The sequence below is a fragment of the Schistocerca americana genome, chromosome 5 (genome assembly GCF_021461395.2).
Source record: "Schistocerca americana isolate TAMUIC-IGC-003095 chromosome 5, iqSchAmer2.1, whole genome shotgun sequence".
Lineage (NCBI taxonomy): Eukaryota > Metazoa > Arthropoda > Insecta > Orthoptera > Acrididae > Schistocerca > Schistocerca americana.
The window spans coordinates 131,298,261-131,314,321 of record NC_060123.1 but is presented as its reverse complement, the minus strand read 5'-3'; the positions used below and the strand labels follow the sequence as shown (position 1 = coordinate 131,314,321).

The following is a 16,061-nucleotide window of genomic DNA, read 5'->3' as shown; positions in this document are numbered from 1 at the left end:
ACACACAAAATTCAAGCTTTCGCAACAAACTGTTGTCTCATCAGGAAAGAGGGAAGGAGAGGGGAAGACGAAAGGAAGTGGGTTTTAAGGGAGAGGGTAAGGAGTCATTCCAATCCCGGGAGCGGAAAGACTTACCTTAGGGGGGAAAAAGGACAGGTATACACTCGCACACACGCACATATCCATCCACACATACAGACACAAGCAGACATATATTTGGTCTTTAAATATGTCTGCTTGTGTCTGTATGTGTGGATGGATATGTGCGTGTGTGCGAGTGTATACCTGTCCTTTTTTCCCCCTAAGGTAAGTCTTTCCGCTCCCGGGATTGGAATGACTCCTTACCCTCTCCCTTAAAACCCACTTCCTTTCGTCTTCCCCTCTCCTTCCCTCTTTCCTGATGAGGCAACAGTTTGTTGCGAAAGCTTGAATTTTGTGTGTATGTTTGTGTTTGTTTGTGTGTCTATCGACCTGCCAGCGCTTTCGTTCGGTAAGTCACCTCATCTTTGTTTTTATACATACTGATTTAAATTTACATAATGCATTGGAAAGTCAGTCCCCCTATTTCAGGGGGAAAAAACATGTGTTTATGCTGAATAACACTGTCTTTAGCAGTCTTGGCTAACAATTCACAAATATCAGTCACAACACAGATCCAGTCGACAGATGCTCGAGTACATTACCCAGCACCCACGATCTCTTGCAAGTTGACTGGTCCAGCAGGGTAGAGCCATACAGCAGTGTGGGGAGTGGATCCATCCACGTCTTTCACCTTCCTCCCTAGAGTTCTCATCACATGCTTCAACAAATAGGTAACTTCCTGTCTAGCATTCACATAAAATCCTGAAACATTGTTTTGTGTACTAAATATGCTGTTCAATACCTCCTTCACATCACATGAGATATGTTCTCATTAGTAACTTTTCAAAGTCAGTTATATGGGATTTACGTCAGGTGAAATTAAAAAGTGTTCACATGTGAAACATTAATAAACAGAGTTAAGTGCAGTAAAAAAAATGGACTAATAAGGTAATACATACAAATATGCTCAGATACTATTCCTAATTTTTTCAGTAAAAATTATGAACATTGTCCCATTTCAAAATTGCAAAAATATTTAATTATTTTCATGGCATATATGTATTAAATTCTAAAGCACAAATCTACTACAGAACATAATTATACAGTGAGTCATAGATTTGTACTTAGTCAATAGATAAGACAAAACTTCAAAAATCACATCAACTTACATACTAAATGCCAGAAATCAAAATGCAATTATATAGTTTTACAAATTTACAAATAGATTTAAACTCAGTCAATAGGTAAGATAAAACTGTAGAAATCACGTCATCTCACATACTAAATTCATGAAAGTGGAAAAGGAACAAGCAAACAAATATTAGATACTTATGGATGATGTCTACATGCTTTCAGTTCAGTGGTATTGCGTAATCCAAACAACTTCTTAGATTTAGGATATGTAAGTCTGTATGCATTAGGATGTGGATTTTCTAGAATCTCTAATGGTCCAAAGTAAATATCGAAAAATTTATTTATCTCATATGCCAACACTTGAGATTTCTCTTTGGCTTTCACCAAAACCAGATCTCCTACCTCAAACTTAGAAAATCTACCTTTACCATCATGTTTCTGCTTTATTATATCCCCCTTTTTTTTATCATCTCCATAACACACTCTTCTCTCTCTTGTGGAGACAGAATTTTACATGGTGGAAACTCAACATTTTCAGAAATAAAGTTAGCTAGTCTGCGATTAAACGTGATTTCAAATGGTGAAAAACCTGTTTAAGAATGTTGTAAGCTGTTCATAATATCCTCAGAATCGCCTGACATGTATCGAACTGATATGATTCTTACTGCAATATGTTCTAAATAGTCTTCCAATGTCTCTCATATATCTTCCTGCAGGGTTACTCGAAGGATGGTACACCGAGGTTAGAATATGCCTTATTTTTGCAAGATCAACAAAATCTTTCCAAGCTTGAGACGTAAGCTGAGAACCATTATCAGTTAAAATTGTTTTAAGAATACCCACTTGATGAAAATATGTGTTTTCAAACTTAGAGATGATTTGCTTACTAGTAATTTTTTAAAGAGGAAACAGCTTTATGAGCTTCAAAAATACATCAACCACCACAAAAACATAATAAAATCCATTTTTAGATGTAGGTAAAGCTTTATGAGCTTCAAAAATACATCAACCACCACAAAAACATAACAAAATCCATTCTTAGATGTAGGTAAAGGTCCATAAACATCCACAGATGCGAGATCTAGGTTACTATTAGGCAGTATGTTCTGCATTTGGTCTGCACTTGTTTGGTTACTTACCTTCACTCTTTGACATCTGTCACAGCTGGCAATCTTCTTCTTGACTCTTCTTCCTGTGTTTTAAAAATAGATGTAGAGTAGAGTAGAGTTTTATTGGTCCTGATTATCATATAATACACAAATAGTACATTCTGATGTAGGACAAGTCAATGTATAACAAAATATAATATTAAATTTGCATTAATTTCATTATTTCTACACTAAATGATCACTGAGTTACAATATACATAGCAAATATTGTACAAAAATAAAGAGAAGATATTTTAAAGCAGAAGGAGTGTGTAGTCTACTGGTAGATTAATATTTGTATTGCAGCAACATTTACATGGTAAATCATTAAAGTTCTAGTACCATTTATATGATACATCAGTAAGGCAAAGACACAAATCGTTAGTGAACTTCCTGAAGGAACTCGTGGAGGCTATAGAAGTAGTGGTGAGTCAAATATGCCTTAGCAGTTGACTTGAAATTAGCCAGATCATTTATTGATTTAATTTGTGGGGTGAAGTTTATTATAAATAACTTTCCCATAATACAGGATTACTTTTTTATTCAGGGTGGTATTGGTGGGGTCTAAATGAAAGTTTCCTTTTTGCCTGGTGTTATAGGAGTGGATATTTTCTTTTTTCTGGAAGGGAGTGGGATTTTCCATCGAGTATTTTTTCACAAACACGGTTATCTCATACACATATATACATGGAAGTGGGAGGATTTCTAGATTTTTTTAAAAAGTGGTCTACAGGTTTTGTTCCATTTAACACCTTCTGTTGTTATTATAATTCTTTTTTGTAGCCTAAAGAGGTTTTGGCTAAGAGAAGAGTTACCCCAGAAAATAATTCCATATTTCACTTGTGAGTATATAGAGGCATAATACACAGTTTTCAGAGAACCTTTGTTTGCAGAATCCCTCTAATATTCTCATTAAGTAGCATGTAGTGCTTAATTTCCTACAGACTTTATCAATATGCATCCCCCATTTAAGATTATCTTGGAGTCATACTCCCAAGAACTTAATGTTGTTTGTATTCTGAAGGTCTTTGTCAGATATCTGAATCTGAACAGTTTGCTCACCTTTTGTACATTGTAGAAATTTAGTGCCACTGTCTTACTTCCATTTATTACCAATTTGTTGTGACTGAACCAGTTGTCAATATTGTTCAGTGTCTCTGTTGTAGACTTCTGAAGCATTTCTATTTCTTTCCCACTCACTAACACACTTGTATCATCAGCAAACTGGATGATGTTCTTGCAGAATATGTTCAGGACATACACATTTAACAGAAATAGAAGAGGTTCCAGAACTGAATGGTTTCATAGTTTGAATAGTGTTGAGTGAATTTGATGAAATTTTGATGTTGCAATTCAACCACTTGTTTATACTGCATAGGTATGACTTTATCCAATTGTTAGATGTTCTTCTAACCCCCATGTTGTCAAGTTTAGGCAATAGTTTTGTGTGATCTATGATATTAAAAGCCTTAGAGAGATCTAGACATATTCCAATGACATTTTTGCCATTATCTAGTTTCTGAAGTACTTCACTTAATAGTTAAAAAATTGCTGTATCAGTTGATCGGCCTTTCCTGAAACCATGTTGTGCTGTGGACAGTATTTTGTGCTCTTCCAGAAAATCTACTACTCTTCTTTGAAAAATTTTCTCTATGATTTTTGAGAATACAGATAGTACAGCAAAGGGCCTGGAGTTAACCACTTCATCCTTTTTACCTTTTTTGAATAGTGTTTTGAGATTAGCTGTTTTTAGGCATGATGAGAAAATTCCGGTTTGAAAGGAACTATTACAAGGGTGAGCTAATGGTTCAATAATGAGATGCTTTCCTGAATCTTTTGTGTGCATTTGGTTGATCCACAATGACCAAAACTCTCACATGTGTAAGTAATTGAAGTATCAATACATTGTTCCAGCCAACATTGTTCCAATCCTCTGAGTTAGTCTTATGTCTTCTGAATAAAATACCTTAGTGTACCTTATAATACTCTTCTGTCATTTCTTCTCCTTTCTTACCCAGCATGCTCTTAACGAATTTCCAATTTTGATCATGATTTTGATACCTACAAATGTCTTTGCAAATTTTCAAGATCTCTTTTTCCTCTTTCACACCTCTCAATTACATAATTTGAAATTATTTTTCTCCTTCTCCAAAGTTGTTAGATGATTCACTCCCTAAAGGTAACCTGGGCAAAGCATCAGCAACTACATTGTCTGTCTCTGTAATGTATCTGATTTCATAATTGAACTGCTGTAAAAACAAGGCCCAATGAGTAATTCTGTTATAGTACAGTTTACACACCTGAAGATAACATAATGCTTTGTAATCAGTATAGATGATGACTTTATTACCTAGTAAATAATTTTTAAATTTGATGAATGCCCAATGTACAGCCAAAAGTTCTTTCTCAGTTACAGTGTACGTCTTTTCACATTTCTGCAATACTCTACTAGCAAATGCAAGAGATCTAAGTTCAATAACACCATCAACTTCAACCTCCTGAAGTAAGTGAGCACCCAATCCAACATCACTACTGTCTGTCATAATACAAAAAGGAAGAGACAAATCCGGTCTGAACAATATATGACTTTAAAGCAACTGTTGTTTGATCTCATTGAAAGCATCCTGACAGTCCTGATTCCAATCCCAAATGGTATTCTTCTTCAAAAGTTTGCACAAGCCTGGAGCATTCGAAGCTTGGCTGCTACAAAACTTTCTATAAAACCCAGTTACTCCAGAAAATGATTCACGCTATCTTTTGTTGCAAGGTGTAGGAAAAATAGCAATAGCATAAAGTTTCTCATTATCAGGTGCAATTCCTTTTTCAGATATAACATGCCCTAAAAATTTAACTTCTCCCACTCCAAATTTACACTTACCTATTTTCAAAGTCATGCCTCCTGATTCTAATTTTGAAAACACATCTCTTAAGAGATTCAAAGGTTGTTCCCAAGTCTTTTCAGTGACCAGAGTGTCATCAACGTACACTATTAATTTTGAACTCACTTTGCTTCCTAAGACAGAATCCAGTTCAGCTACAGATACATTCAGCACAAATGGCACCATACAATATTGAAAACACTTACCTTCATACAAAAATGCTGTACTCTTTCTAGAATTAATTTCAAGTGGGATCTGGTGAAATCCAGAAGTCAGGTGCGAACTACTGTTGCATTTTACATAATCAAATTTGTGTAACAGCTCGTCCATGTTTTCAGGATGGTCAGTCTCTCTGATAAGAAATTTATTAAGATGTCTAAAGTCCAGAACAATTTTCTCTTACTTACCACAACTAACGGATTATTGTAAGCACTCATACTTCTTTCAATTACACCCCATGTTTCCATTTTCTGAATTTCTTTCTCAACATCTTTCCTTTTTGTAAATGGTATATTGTATGGCTTGAGAAAGAAAGGTTGATGATCTTTGTGGTAAAGCATGCACTGGTAGCCTTTCAGTTTCCCTGGATTTTCACTGAACATATTTCTAAACTCCAATAATAAATTCCTAAGTTGTCCTTTTGCATGTCATTGAGAGTCGTAACCTCCCTTACTTTAGAATCTACTACACTTAAAAAAATCTTGATTTTCAGTCTCATCAAAATCTATATCATAAACAAACACCTGGTACTCACCTTGGTTCACAATGTTTGGCAAATAGTTACAACTTTTCCCAAAGTTTAAAATACAGAAATTAGTTTTCATATAAGTATTACTTTTAGGTTCCAAAATAAACAATTCTTTGGCATTCCATCCAAAACAAGCCTCAACTTTCACTATCCAATCCAGACCGAGAATTATATTTTCTTCCAGTCTAGGGATCACCATGTTCAAAGGTTTTGCCTTCTATACTAAACGTTAAAAGTACTTGACATTTTACATGCATGCTTTGCTTACCAGTAGCCCCTCTTATTTTTACAAGCGCAATGGACATTTCCCTAATATTCTTATTATACTGGATCTTGAGTCTAAATTGTTCAGACATGTCACAAATTGGACTACCTGTATCAATCAAATAGCTCCCTTCCCAGTGATCAATATTAATCTTAATGTAAGGACATCCATGTTATTAGACACTTCATGTAAGAGATCACTTTCAATTCCATCAAATGCTACACCCCCATATTTTTGTAAGATTTTAACAACATTACTTGTATCTTAACATTACTTCAATAATGGAATGTCGAATTAAGTCGGGTGATACTGCGGGAATTAGAGCAGGAAACGAGACACTTAAAGTAGTAAAGGAGTTTTGCTATTTGGGGAGCAAAATAACTGATGATGGTCAAAGTAGAGAGGATATAAAATGTAGACTGGCAATGGAAAGGAAAGCGTTTCTGAAGAAGAGAAATTTGTTAACATCGAGTATAGATTTAAGTGTCAGGAAGTCATTTCTGAAAGTATTTTGCAAGTAGTTAGTATACCCAGTTCTTTGAAGAGGTTTCTTCCAGACGTCCTTCAATTTACTCCACAAATAATACGTATTACACGCTTTTGGCCTCTGAAAACTTTTGTTTGACTTGAAGAGTGACCCCAAAATATTATACCATATGACATTATGAAATGAAAGTAGACAAAGTATGCAAGCTTATTCATTTTTTATGTTGCCTATGTCAGTTAACACTCGAATTGCAAATACAGATTTGTTAAGGCGTTTCTGCAGTTCTGTGGTGTGCTCCCCCAAACTGAATTTATTATCAAGTTGTAATCCCAGGAATTCAAGACTGTCAACCTCTTCTATATGCTCTTCTTCATACTTTATGCATAAGCTGGGTGGAAACCTCTTACAGGTTCTGAATTGCATATAGTGAGTCTTTTCGAAGTTTAATGTCAGTGAGTTGACTTTAAGCCATTTATTAATATCCATGAAAATACCATTAGCAGATCTTTCTAGAACTACACTCGACATACTATTTATTGCAATACTTGTGTCATCTGCAAACAGAACGAACTCTGCTTCTGGCAGTGTAACTGATGAGAGATCATTAATGTACACAAGAAAAAGCAATGGCCCTAAGATGGATCCTTGTGGGACACCACATGAAATTTCTTCCCTTTCTGATGATGACTGATGACTTAATTCACTAGTCCCTTGCTCTGACACTCTTTGTTTCCTGTTAGCGAGGTATGACTTGAACCATTTTGCAGCACTGCCCGTGACACCATGGATTTCTAATTTATTTAAAAGGATGTTGTGGTTCACACAATCAAATGCCTTTGACAAATCACAAAAAATACCTGCTGCTTGTAATTTGTTATTTAATGAATTAAGTACATTTTCACTGTAGGTGTAAATAGCCTTCTCCATATCAGAACCCTTCAGAAATCCAAACTGTGTTCTTGATAATATGTTATTTGTGGTCAGATGGCTGAGAAGCTGCCTGTACATTACTTTTTCTAAAATTTTTGAGAACGCTGACAAAAGTGAAATCGGTCTGTAGTTTGATGGTATCTCTTTATCCCCTTTCTTGAATAGAGGCTTAACATCTGCATATTTTAGCCAGTCAGGAAATGTCCCAGTTATAATTGACTGGTTACACAAGTAACTTATAATTGTACTAAACTCACAAGAACATGCCTTAATTAACTTTGTTGATATTTCATCGTAACCCCTTGAATGCTTTGTTTTTAAAGATTCTTGTTATGGAAGTTATTTCTTTTGGTGAAGTGAGTGACATATTAATGTACCTGAAGCTATTTGTAAAGGCTAGTTTCAAATATTCAAGGGCATTATTTACTGATCCTGACAATCCCATTCTATCAGTAATGGATGTAAAGTACTTGTTAAATAGATTTGCCACACTATACCCATTGGTTATTAATGTGTCATCTACCCTTAATGCTATTTGCTCCTGTTCCTTTCTGGTTCTACCAGTCTCCTCTTTCACTATATCCCATATTGTTTTTATTTTGTTCCCTGACATTGCTATCTTCTTCTCGTAGTGCATTTGTTTAGATGTCTGGTTCAAATGGCTCTGAGCACTATGGGACTCAACTGCTGTGGTCATAAGTCCCCTAGAACTTAGAACTACTTAAACCTAACTAACCTAAGGACATCACACAACACCCAGCCATCACGAGGCAGAGAAAATCCCTGACCCCGCCGGGAATCGAACCCGGGAACCCGGGCGTGGGAAGCGAGAACGCTACCGCACGACCGCGAGATGCGGGCTTAGATGTCTGGATTACGTTTTTTAATACGTTACAGTATTCCTTGTATTTAGGTAAATCATCAGCATCGGAGCTATTCTTGGTCGACAGATACATTTTCCTTTTTGTCTCACAGGAAATTTTTATTCCTTGTGTAATCCATGGTTTTATTATAGACTTCTGTTTAATTTGAGTAACTTTTAGAGGAGAACAGTTTTCAAACATGGTACTGACATTGTTCATAAATGTGTTATATTTTTCATTCATGTCATGAGCACTATAAACATCTTTCCAGTTCATATCTTTGAGCAGTTTTCTAAAACACTCCATTTCTGGTTTATTGACTACTCTCCTGTACTCAGATTTAGCAGTCTTGATAATCTGCTTAGAATTTACATCTAAAACAAGGAGCTGCATGTCATGATCTGATAGTCCATTTATTACAGGTTTTGACACAGTAAACCACAAGCTACTGCTCCAAAAATTGGGTACTTATGGCTTCCATGGAAAATCTATAAGATGGTTTTCATCTTATCTCAAAAACAGATACCAAAGGGTGGTGATACATCAAAAGGGAGAGAAAACTTGCTCTAGCTGGAAAGAAATTCAAGCAGGCGTGCCCCAGGGCTTGATATTAGGACCACTTCTGTTCTTATATTACATAAATGACATGCCTAGCAAAGTAAATACAGATACAATACTTTATGCAGATGACTCAACTGCTGTAGTCTGCTGCAAAAACACTGACGAATTAGTAAGGACCACGAAACCAACTCTACAAGAACTTGAACAATGGATAAAAGTTAATGCTATGAAATTAAATCTTGAAAAAACCCAACTCATACACTTCAGGACCAAACAAACTACTGAATGTATATCACAAATAGAATATTCAGGTAAAGAACTGACCACAGTTGATTCTGTAAAATTTCTTGGGATAACTTTAAATAAAAACTTGCAATGGACTGACCATATGGACAGTTTACTGAAGAGATTAAATAGTTTAGTTTATGCAATGAGGGTACTACACAAAGTAATGGATTTAACAGTGAAGAAAACTGTATACCACGCGTATTTCATAACACTTATAAGATATGGAATAATATTTTGGGGTGCTGAAAAGACAAACCTCCTTTGAATCTAAAAAAAAAAAAAAAAAAAAAAAGATCATAGCAATGACAGGAACCAATAGTAGACATTCATGCAAACCACTATCCAAAAGCCTGGACTTCATGACAATCCCTTCCATCTTCATATATGAAATACTTCTCTTTGAACAGAAAAACTCACATCTGTTTGAAGGAAATACATTCACACATGCCTATGAAACTAGACATAAATTGAAATACATGCTACCTTGTCACCGACTCACAGTATATGAAAATACTCCATATTACATGGCTCTGAAGATCAGAAATAAGATAAGGTCAATATTTGGGGAATTCACATTGGAGACCATTGGCACATACCTAAATAGCAAATGTTATTATAGTCTAGAAGAATTTCTAAATGAATAAAAAGCAACGTTATAGTTTAGAAGAATTTATAAATAGGAATAGAGAGTAAAGATGCAAGTACAAATGGTATACTTTCGAAGCCATATAGATACAAAGTATACACGTTCACTGTATATTCATGTTTATGTATAGAATTATATGGCGGTTTGTATCCCGTTCCGTACATCAATAGTTCATATAAGTGTGTGAAGGCTATAGTAATGATTCGATGAGTTACGAAAAGATTTAAAATATAATGTTGTATTTTTAGTATAATAAGCAATGTATGTATGACGTATTTCCTATAGTATATAAAATACTGTAACAACTTAGGTTAAAGACTGACAAGTCACCAATGTTCTCAATCGAATGATTGTATAAAAACATGTCATGTGACAATAAAGTATCTTATCTTATCTTATCTTATGATATGATATGATATGATTTTGTTCCTTTGATTTGTCTATAAAATTGTTATCAATGGCTGTCCTTGAGGATTTAGTGATCCTAGTTGGAAAGTTTACAGTGTGAGTTAAATTGAAAGACAACATTACTAACTGCAGTAAATGTTTACTGGAAGATTGCATTAGAAAATATGTATTAAAGCCACCAGCAATCAAAATTTCTTTGTTTCTTCCTGTTAAATAACCCAAAAGAGCTTCTAGATGATTTATGAATAGATTATAATTTCCCGCAGGTGCTCGGTAAATAGTTACTATTATATAGGATCTGTTATGGAACTCTACTTCTGTTGCACATGCTTCTAGATGCTGCTCTAAACACAATTTATTAATGTCAATGTTCATGAATTTATGGCAGTTTTTAATAAATGTGACAACTCCTCCTCCATCCATATCTACTCTGCAGAAGTAGGAAGCTAGCTTAAATCCTGAAATGTCTAACATATCTATACCAGTGGTCACTTGATGTTCAGAGAGGCAGATTATGTAAATTTGGTTAGATGAATTCATTTCATCAATACAAATGAGTAGTTCATCAACTTTATTTCTGAGTCCCAGAATGTTCTGGTGTAATAAAGACAACTGATACTGCATACTAATGGGATTATAACTGCTTTGGCGAAGATGAACTGGCAGTTTCTGATTACTTTCTGTTAAACATTGTTTAAATGGAGGCTGTATGCTAAAATCTGACTCTTGTTCATCTGTTTTCTCAAACTGAGTGTGTCTGCCAATCTCTCTTAAAACTCGTTTTCTTTCCCCCTTCCCTATCCTAAAAAAGGCATCCCTCTGACACCTGTGACTACTGGTATTTTACCACTTGTGACAGTGTCCCCCCTTAGGTTTTCTGCAATCAACCCAGACAGTTTTCCCTTCCCTTTCCTATTGAGGTGAAGGCCATGCCTAGTGTAGTCCCACCTATCACTAGCATCCACTGGAATCAAACCAATATGGGACCCTGTATCTGTCCCAAGCAGCCAGCAGAAACTGTAGCTTGGAAAACCTTTGTTACGGTGTCAATAGTAGCTGTAAACTGTTTGGGCTCTACATAAAAAAATTTAAAAAAAAATTGGAATCACCACAATCACTATGAATTAAGGAAGGCAGCCACGCACAGAAAACCTGCAAAGGAACCACTTGCTGCTGATGGCAGTCTTGGTGAGAGCAGGAAAGTTGTTTGATATCACTGTTCGTGACCCATACTATTGTGGTGATTAAGGACATCCATTGGCATCATACTGCAACATAAAAACAATAATATACAGGGGTTGAAGTGGTAAAAATGAAGGCACAATGCTTAGAGATGTCTTTGCTAACAAACAGCATTATCATAAGTCAGTTATGTAGTGAGTAATGATTTCTGAAGACTTAGTTTTCATCAATAAGTGATGAGCATCGCTGTTGAACCATTTGTCCTGCATGCTGAAAAAGGGAATACTGGACCATAAACTTTACAATATAGGCTGTCATTAATGAAAATGTTCTGATTAGTTGCCTTGGTTTCACATTCATGTGGAGTCATACTATTTCATGAGCTTCAGAACAAGAGTTTGGACATAGGGAGGTCAGGGGAAGTCATTTACAGCTGCGTGTTGGTTTGTATAGTATTTGATAATTGTATTTAGTAAGAAAAAGGGCTCATCATTATAAACATGGGACACTCTTCTTCTGGTAACCTGGCTTTAGGCCTCAATAAAGCTAGCAATAGCTTATGATGTGTCACCTGAAAAAACTTTGCGCTGTAAAGATATAAATGAAAATTCCGAGCTGATGCTGTTCTTACATGTACAATAATTTTGTTGCATTGCTAGTAGCATATCTGCTGCATAAGCTTTCATACATACTGAACCATGTTTGTTTCTGCGTGAAAGATTGAACCCATATGCCATGCCCAGTGTGCTCACATTGGAGTATCTATAAAGTCATGGTGCTGATTGTAGTACGGTCTTGAGCTGCTGGAAACCAGGTCACATTCAGGATGCAGAAACATTTTGCATTCTTTTTTGTAGCTGATTCAACAAGTAACTTCTCTAATATTAGGCTCTAATAGACATAATAATGACTTTGCCCAGAAATGATTTTTTTTAGAGGCAGATGATTTTAAGAACTTCTCTTTCTCCTCTGCATGCTTCTGAATCAGAACTAAATTATCATAACTTAAAATAAAATGAAAAGGTTTTCAAGTGTTCATGGACCATAGCTTTTATTGTAATAATATTATCAAAGTATTTTGTTTAGAATAGCGTGCCCAGAATTACTTGTTCTAAAAATCTTTTGAAAATTTCCAGGGCACTGAGTATACCAAAATGTAAATTCTTATATTTACATAATCCAAAAGGCATATTGGCTATCACTAATTTATATATGCTAATACTAGATATTTATTTCATAAGTTTGTTTGTGAAAAGCATTCATCCTCTGAGATGTTAGTAAAATGCATGAGGGAGAAGGAAAGTCTGAAATAGTCTCAATCTGCAGAGTAGTGCAAATGCTTTACACCAATGTGATGCAAAACCTAGGCAATGCACCTGCTTACAGTATGTTGCTACGGACCTCCCAGTAGCAATACACAAACACAATGTAAATGCATAATAATAAGTTATCGACAGTGGACTAACAGCAGCTATTTAATATAGCTGATAAAGTAGCGCCTTTGTTTATAATTTGCTGTGTCACATTTAGCTGGCGTAAGTATGCTTAGCAATAAGCTGTGTAGTGATGGTTTACTGTCAACACTGTGTATGAATGAAGTTTTATGAATTTCTTGTCTTTTGTTAATGTATATCTTCACTTGCTTCACATCCCTGAAGTTTCTCCTTCTTGAGGGGATCTGAAGAACACAATAAATTAAGAAATTGGTGAACTTGAAGAAATCATCACTTTATTTTGTTTCAGATGATGAAGTATATTTTAATGGAAGCCATTAGTTGAGTGGTAGTTCTGAGAATGAGTGAATGCAATCTGTGCACTCTTCTTTGATTCTTAGACACCTAATTCTCATTCAGCAGAGACCAGAAGATCTCCCAATATTTCCACTCAAATAACACTTCTGCACTAGAGCAGTCATTGTGCCATTTTTTGGTCTTCCTAATTGAAATTCAAAATATTCCAAGATTTACTATCTTTGTTTAGAAATAAACAATTAAAAAGGTTTTACACCATTCCAATGACTGTCAGTTTAAAGAATCAGGGTTCTCAGTACTGATTTGACCACCAGAGTTTGCCATGTACAGCATGCATGCATACTAAAGGTGAAAGAAAATTACATTCTCAGTGCAATTCAGGAGACTACACTGTGTCTCTAATTGTGAACAGGGACAATGTGGCTTGTGTATGCTGTTCAGTTTGCCAGCACTCTTGAAAGAGCCACTGAAGTTTATATCAGTCACGCATGTACTAGTACATAATGTATGACAAAGCCAGTATCATTGTAAAATGATCTGTGGTGAATAAAACTCTTGATTCTTGATTGTCACTTTCCAGCATGTAGGTTTACCCACACAGGAAGTTGCCCACTGAACTGAAATACACCATAATGATGTTATTAGAAAATTCTGTGGCTATTATGAAAATGAAGCATCTGCCTTGTAGTAGCCATCCACACAACACCAGCTGGTGATTGTTACAAATTATGACTTGTAGGTATGACTAGGGGAATGCAACAGAACTGTATGCTGCATTTTTGGTTGCAACTGGAAGGTGTATGTTGACCTAGAAATACATAGCAATCTCCACATGATCAGTTTGGCCTGTAGGCATCTAGTACAAACAGTGCAAACCTCCCAACACAGTGGTGCACAAAGAAGGTGCAGAAGGAAACACATAGAATGGAACCTGTATCATTGTCATAGGATTCTCTTCACTGATGAACGCGTGATTTGTCTAATGCATGATGATCATCATAGCAGTGTGTGGACAGGGTACCAGTGGACATCTCAGACATGCAGTCTCATGGGCTAAGCAAGGAGTCATGCATTATGCCGGTATGGTGTGTGGATGTGGAATGTCTCTCATCGCTGTCAAGGGTAATTTGAGAACTATGCAGAATCAGGAAAGGATTCTGTAATCTACTGTCCAAGCTTACAGTCAACATATTGTTGACAGGTTTGTGTTTGAATATACTGGGCCTTGGTGGGACCAGTTGAAACTTGGAGCATGTTGTCCCAGGAACCCACTGGAAGGCCTCAGATTAACCACAATGGAAGAGTATAGCAGACTTGAGCAATATATCACTATACACATACATTGCTTTATAAAGCAATTTCTATTAGGCCTCAGTTTTCCAAACCTTCCTCACAAAGCAAAAAAATGTGGCTCCCATTCCTCTTATTAACAAGATTACTTCCTCCAAATTATTCCTTTTTCTGTGGGACTTCTTTGTGTTTTATGTTATGTTCCTCCTTGCATTTCACTTCACTTCCCCTCCCCTCCCTTCTATCAAGTCAGAGAACATGTATGCAGATTGTGTCCATAGAGTAACACATAAAAACTGCAAGTAGAAGTAACGATATATTTTGTATATGGTGATTGAGGCTGTGAGATTCTTTTTATGTTGCAGGTATGGTTTCACACTTGACAAACTAATATGCTTGGGTTATATTAGACACCCTGGATTAACCAACAGTGATTCAAGACCCATTGTCACAAATGACTTCATAATGACCCGAAATGCAAAGTATGAAGTTGATATTGCAGGCCAAAGAGTAACTGCTAAGCCACACATGCATGTTCCATTTTTTACTACAGTGAAAAGGAAGACAAGTGACAATCGTTACCGGCCAACTATCATCAAGGAAAAGTCTGTGCAATAATCAGACACTTAAACTGAATGTTTGGAGTCTGCAAATCTCTTATTTGACAAACTTCTAATCTATAGTCCTGCCTGTGAGATCTGATTTATTCCTATTTGCAGAAGTATATAAAGCAAAGTCCATATTGTCTGATCCTTCCTAATCCAAATAAGGAAAAAAAACACACTTTATCTTCAGGAGGTGAAATCCCTAATGCTTCCTGCAGAAACACTGAAACTAGGAACAGTGACCCAAGCTTTCAGAACACAATGTCCATTATTAACAGAGAACAGAGGTACTGGTTGTCAGCAGTACTAGGATTTTTGTCTCCTAAAAGTAAGTTATGGCTAACCATTTTTTTCTTATAATTTTAAGGTGTGTTAATTAAATTTTCCATTAGATTAAAAACAAATATGTATTTTTCATGACTTTGTGTGCCAAAACAGAAACAGATAACTTATAGTAATCATTGTATAAAATACATGAGATTTTTCGTATGTGCTTATAGATTAAAAGAACCAACAGGTAACTCTTGTCAAAATTTATTTGCCATGTGTTCTTGCTGCAGTTGCATAACTATTGAAATACTAACATTCTGTTCATCCCAAAAACTAAGCAAACTGTCTTAACAGCATTATTACTTTCAGTCTTCAACATAAATACTGACAGAAATAATATGATGAATCATTTTTTTTAGCAGCAACTGCTGACACTATAAACATTTATATAATTTATCTGGTAGCCTGATCCATTGAGACAGGCAGTGTCAAGTTGGGACATGTTGTGACTTGCCAGTTAATGGC

General features: G+C 35.7%; 1 protein-coding gene across 2 annotated transcripts in view; it reads left to right on the top strand.

The window, feature by feature from the left end:
* The window catches only part of LOC124615854 (pyruvate dehydrogenase phosphatase regulatory subunit, mitochondrial-like), a 168,754-nt gene extending 152,967 nt beyond the window's left edge, over positions 1 to 15,787 (top strand). Inside the window, exon 16 of one of the 2 annotated variants that reach the window (XR_006979814.1) lies at positions 15,027 to 15,157. Coding sequence is in view for 1 of the 2 variants with exons in the window: in XM_047144013.1 (XP_046999969.1) it covers positions 15,027 to 15,279 (253 nt within the window). In the remaining variant the exon portion in view is untranslated. Of the gene's footprint in view, positions 1 to 15,026 lie in introns of both variants that reach the window. The other variant, XM_047144013.1, reaches the window with a different exon arrangement.
* The last annotated feature ends 274 nt before the right edge of the window (positions 15,788 to 16,061 follow it).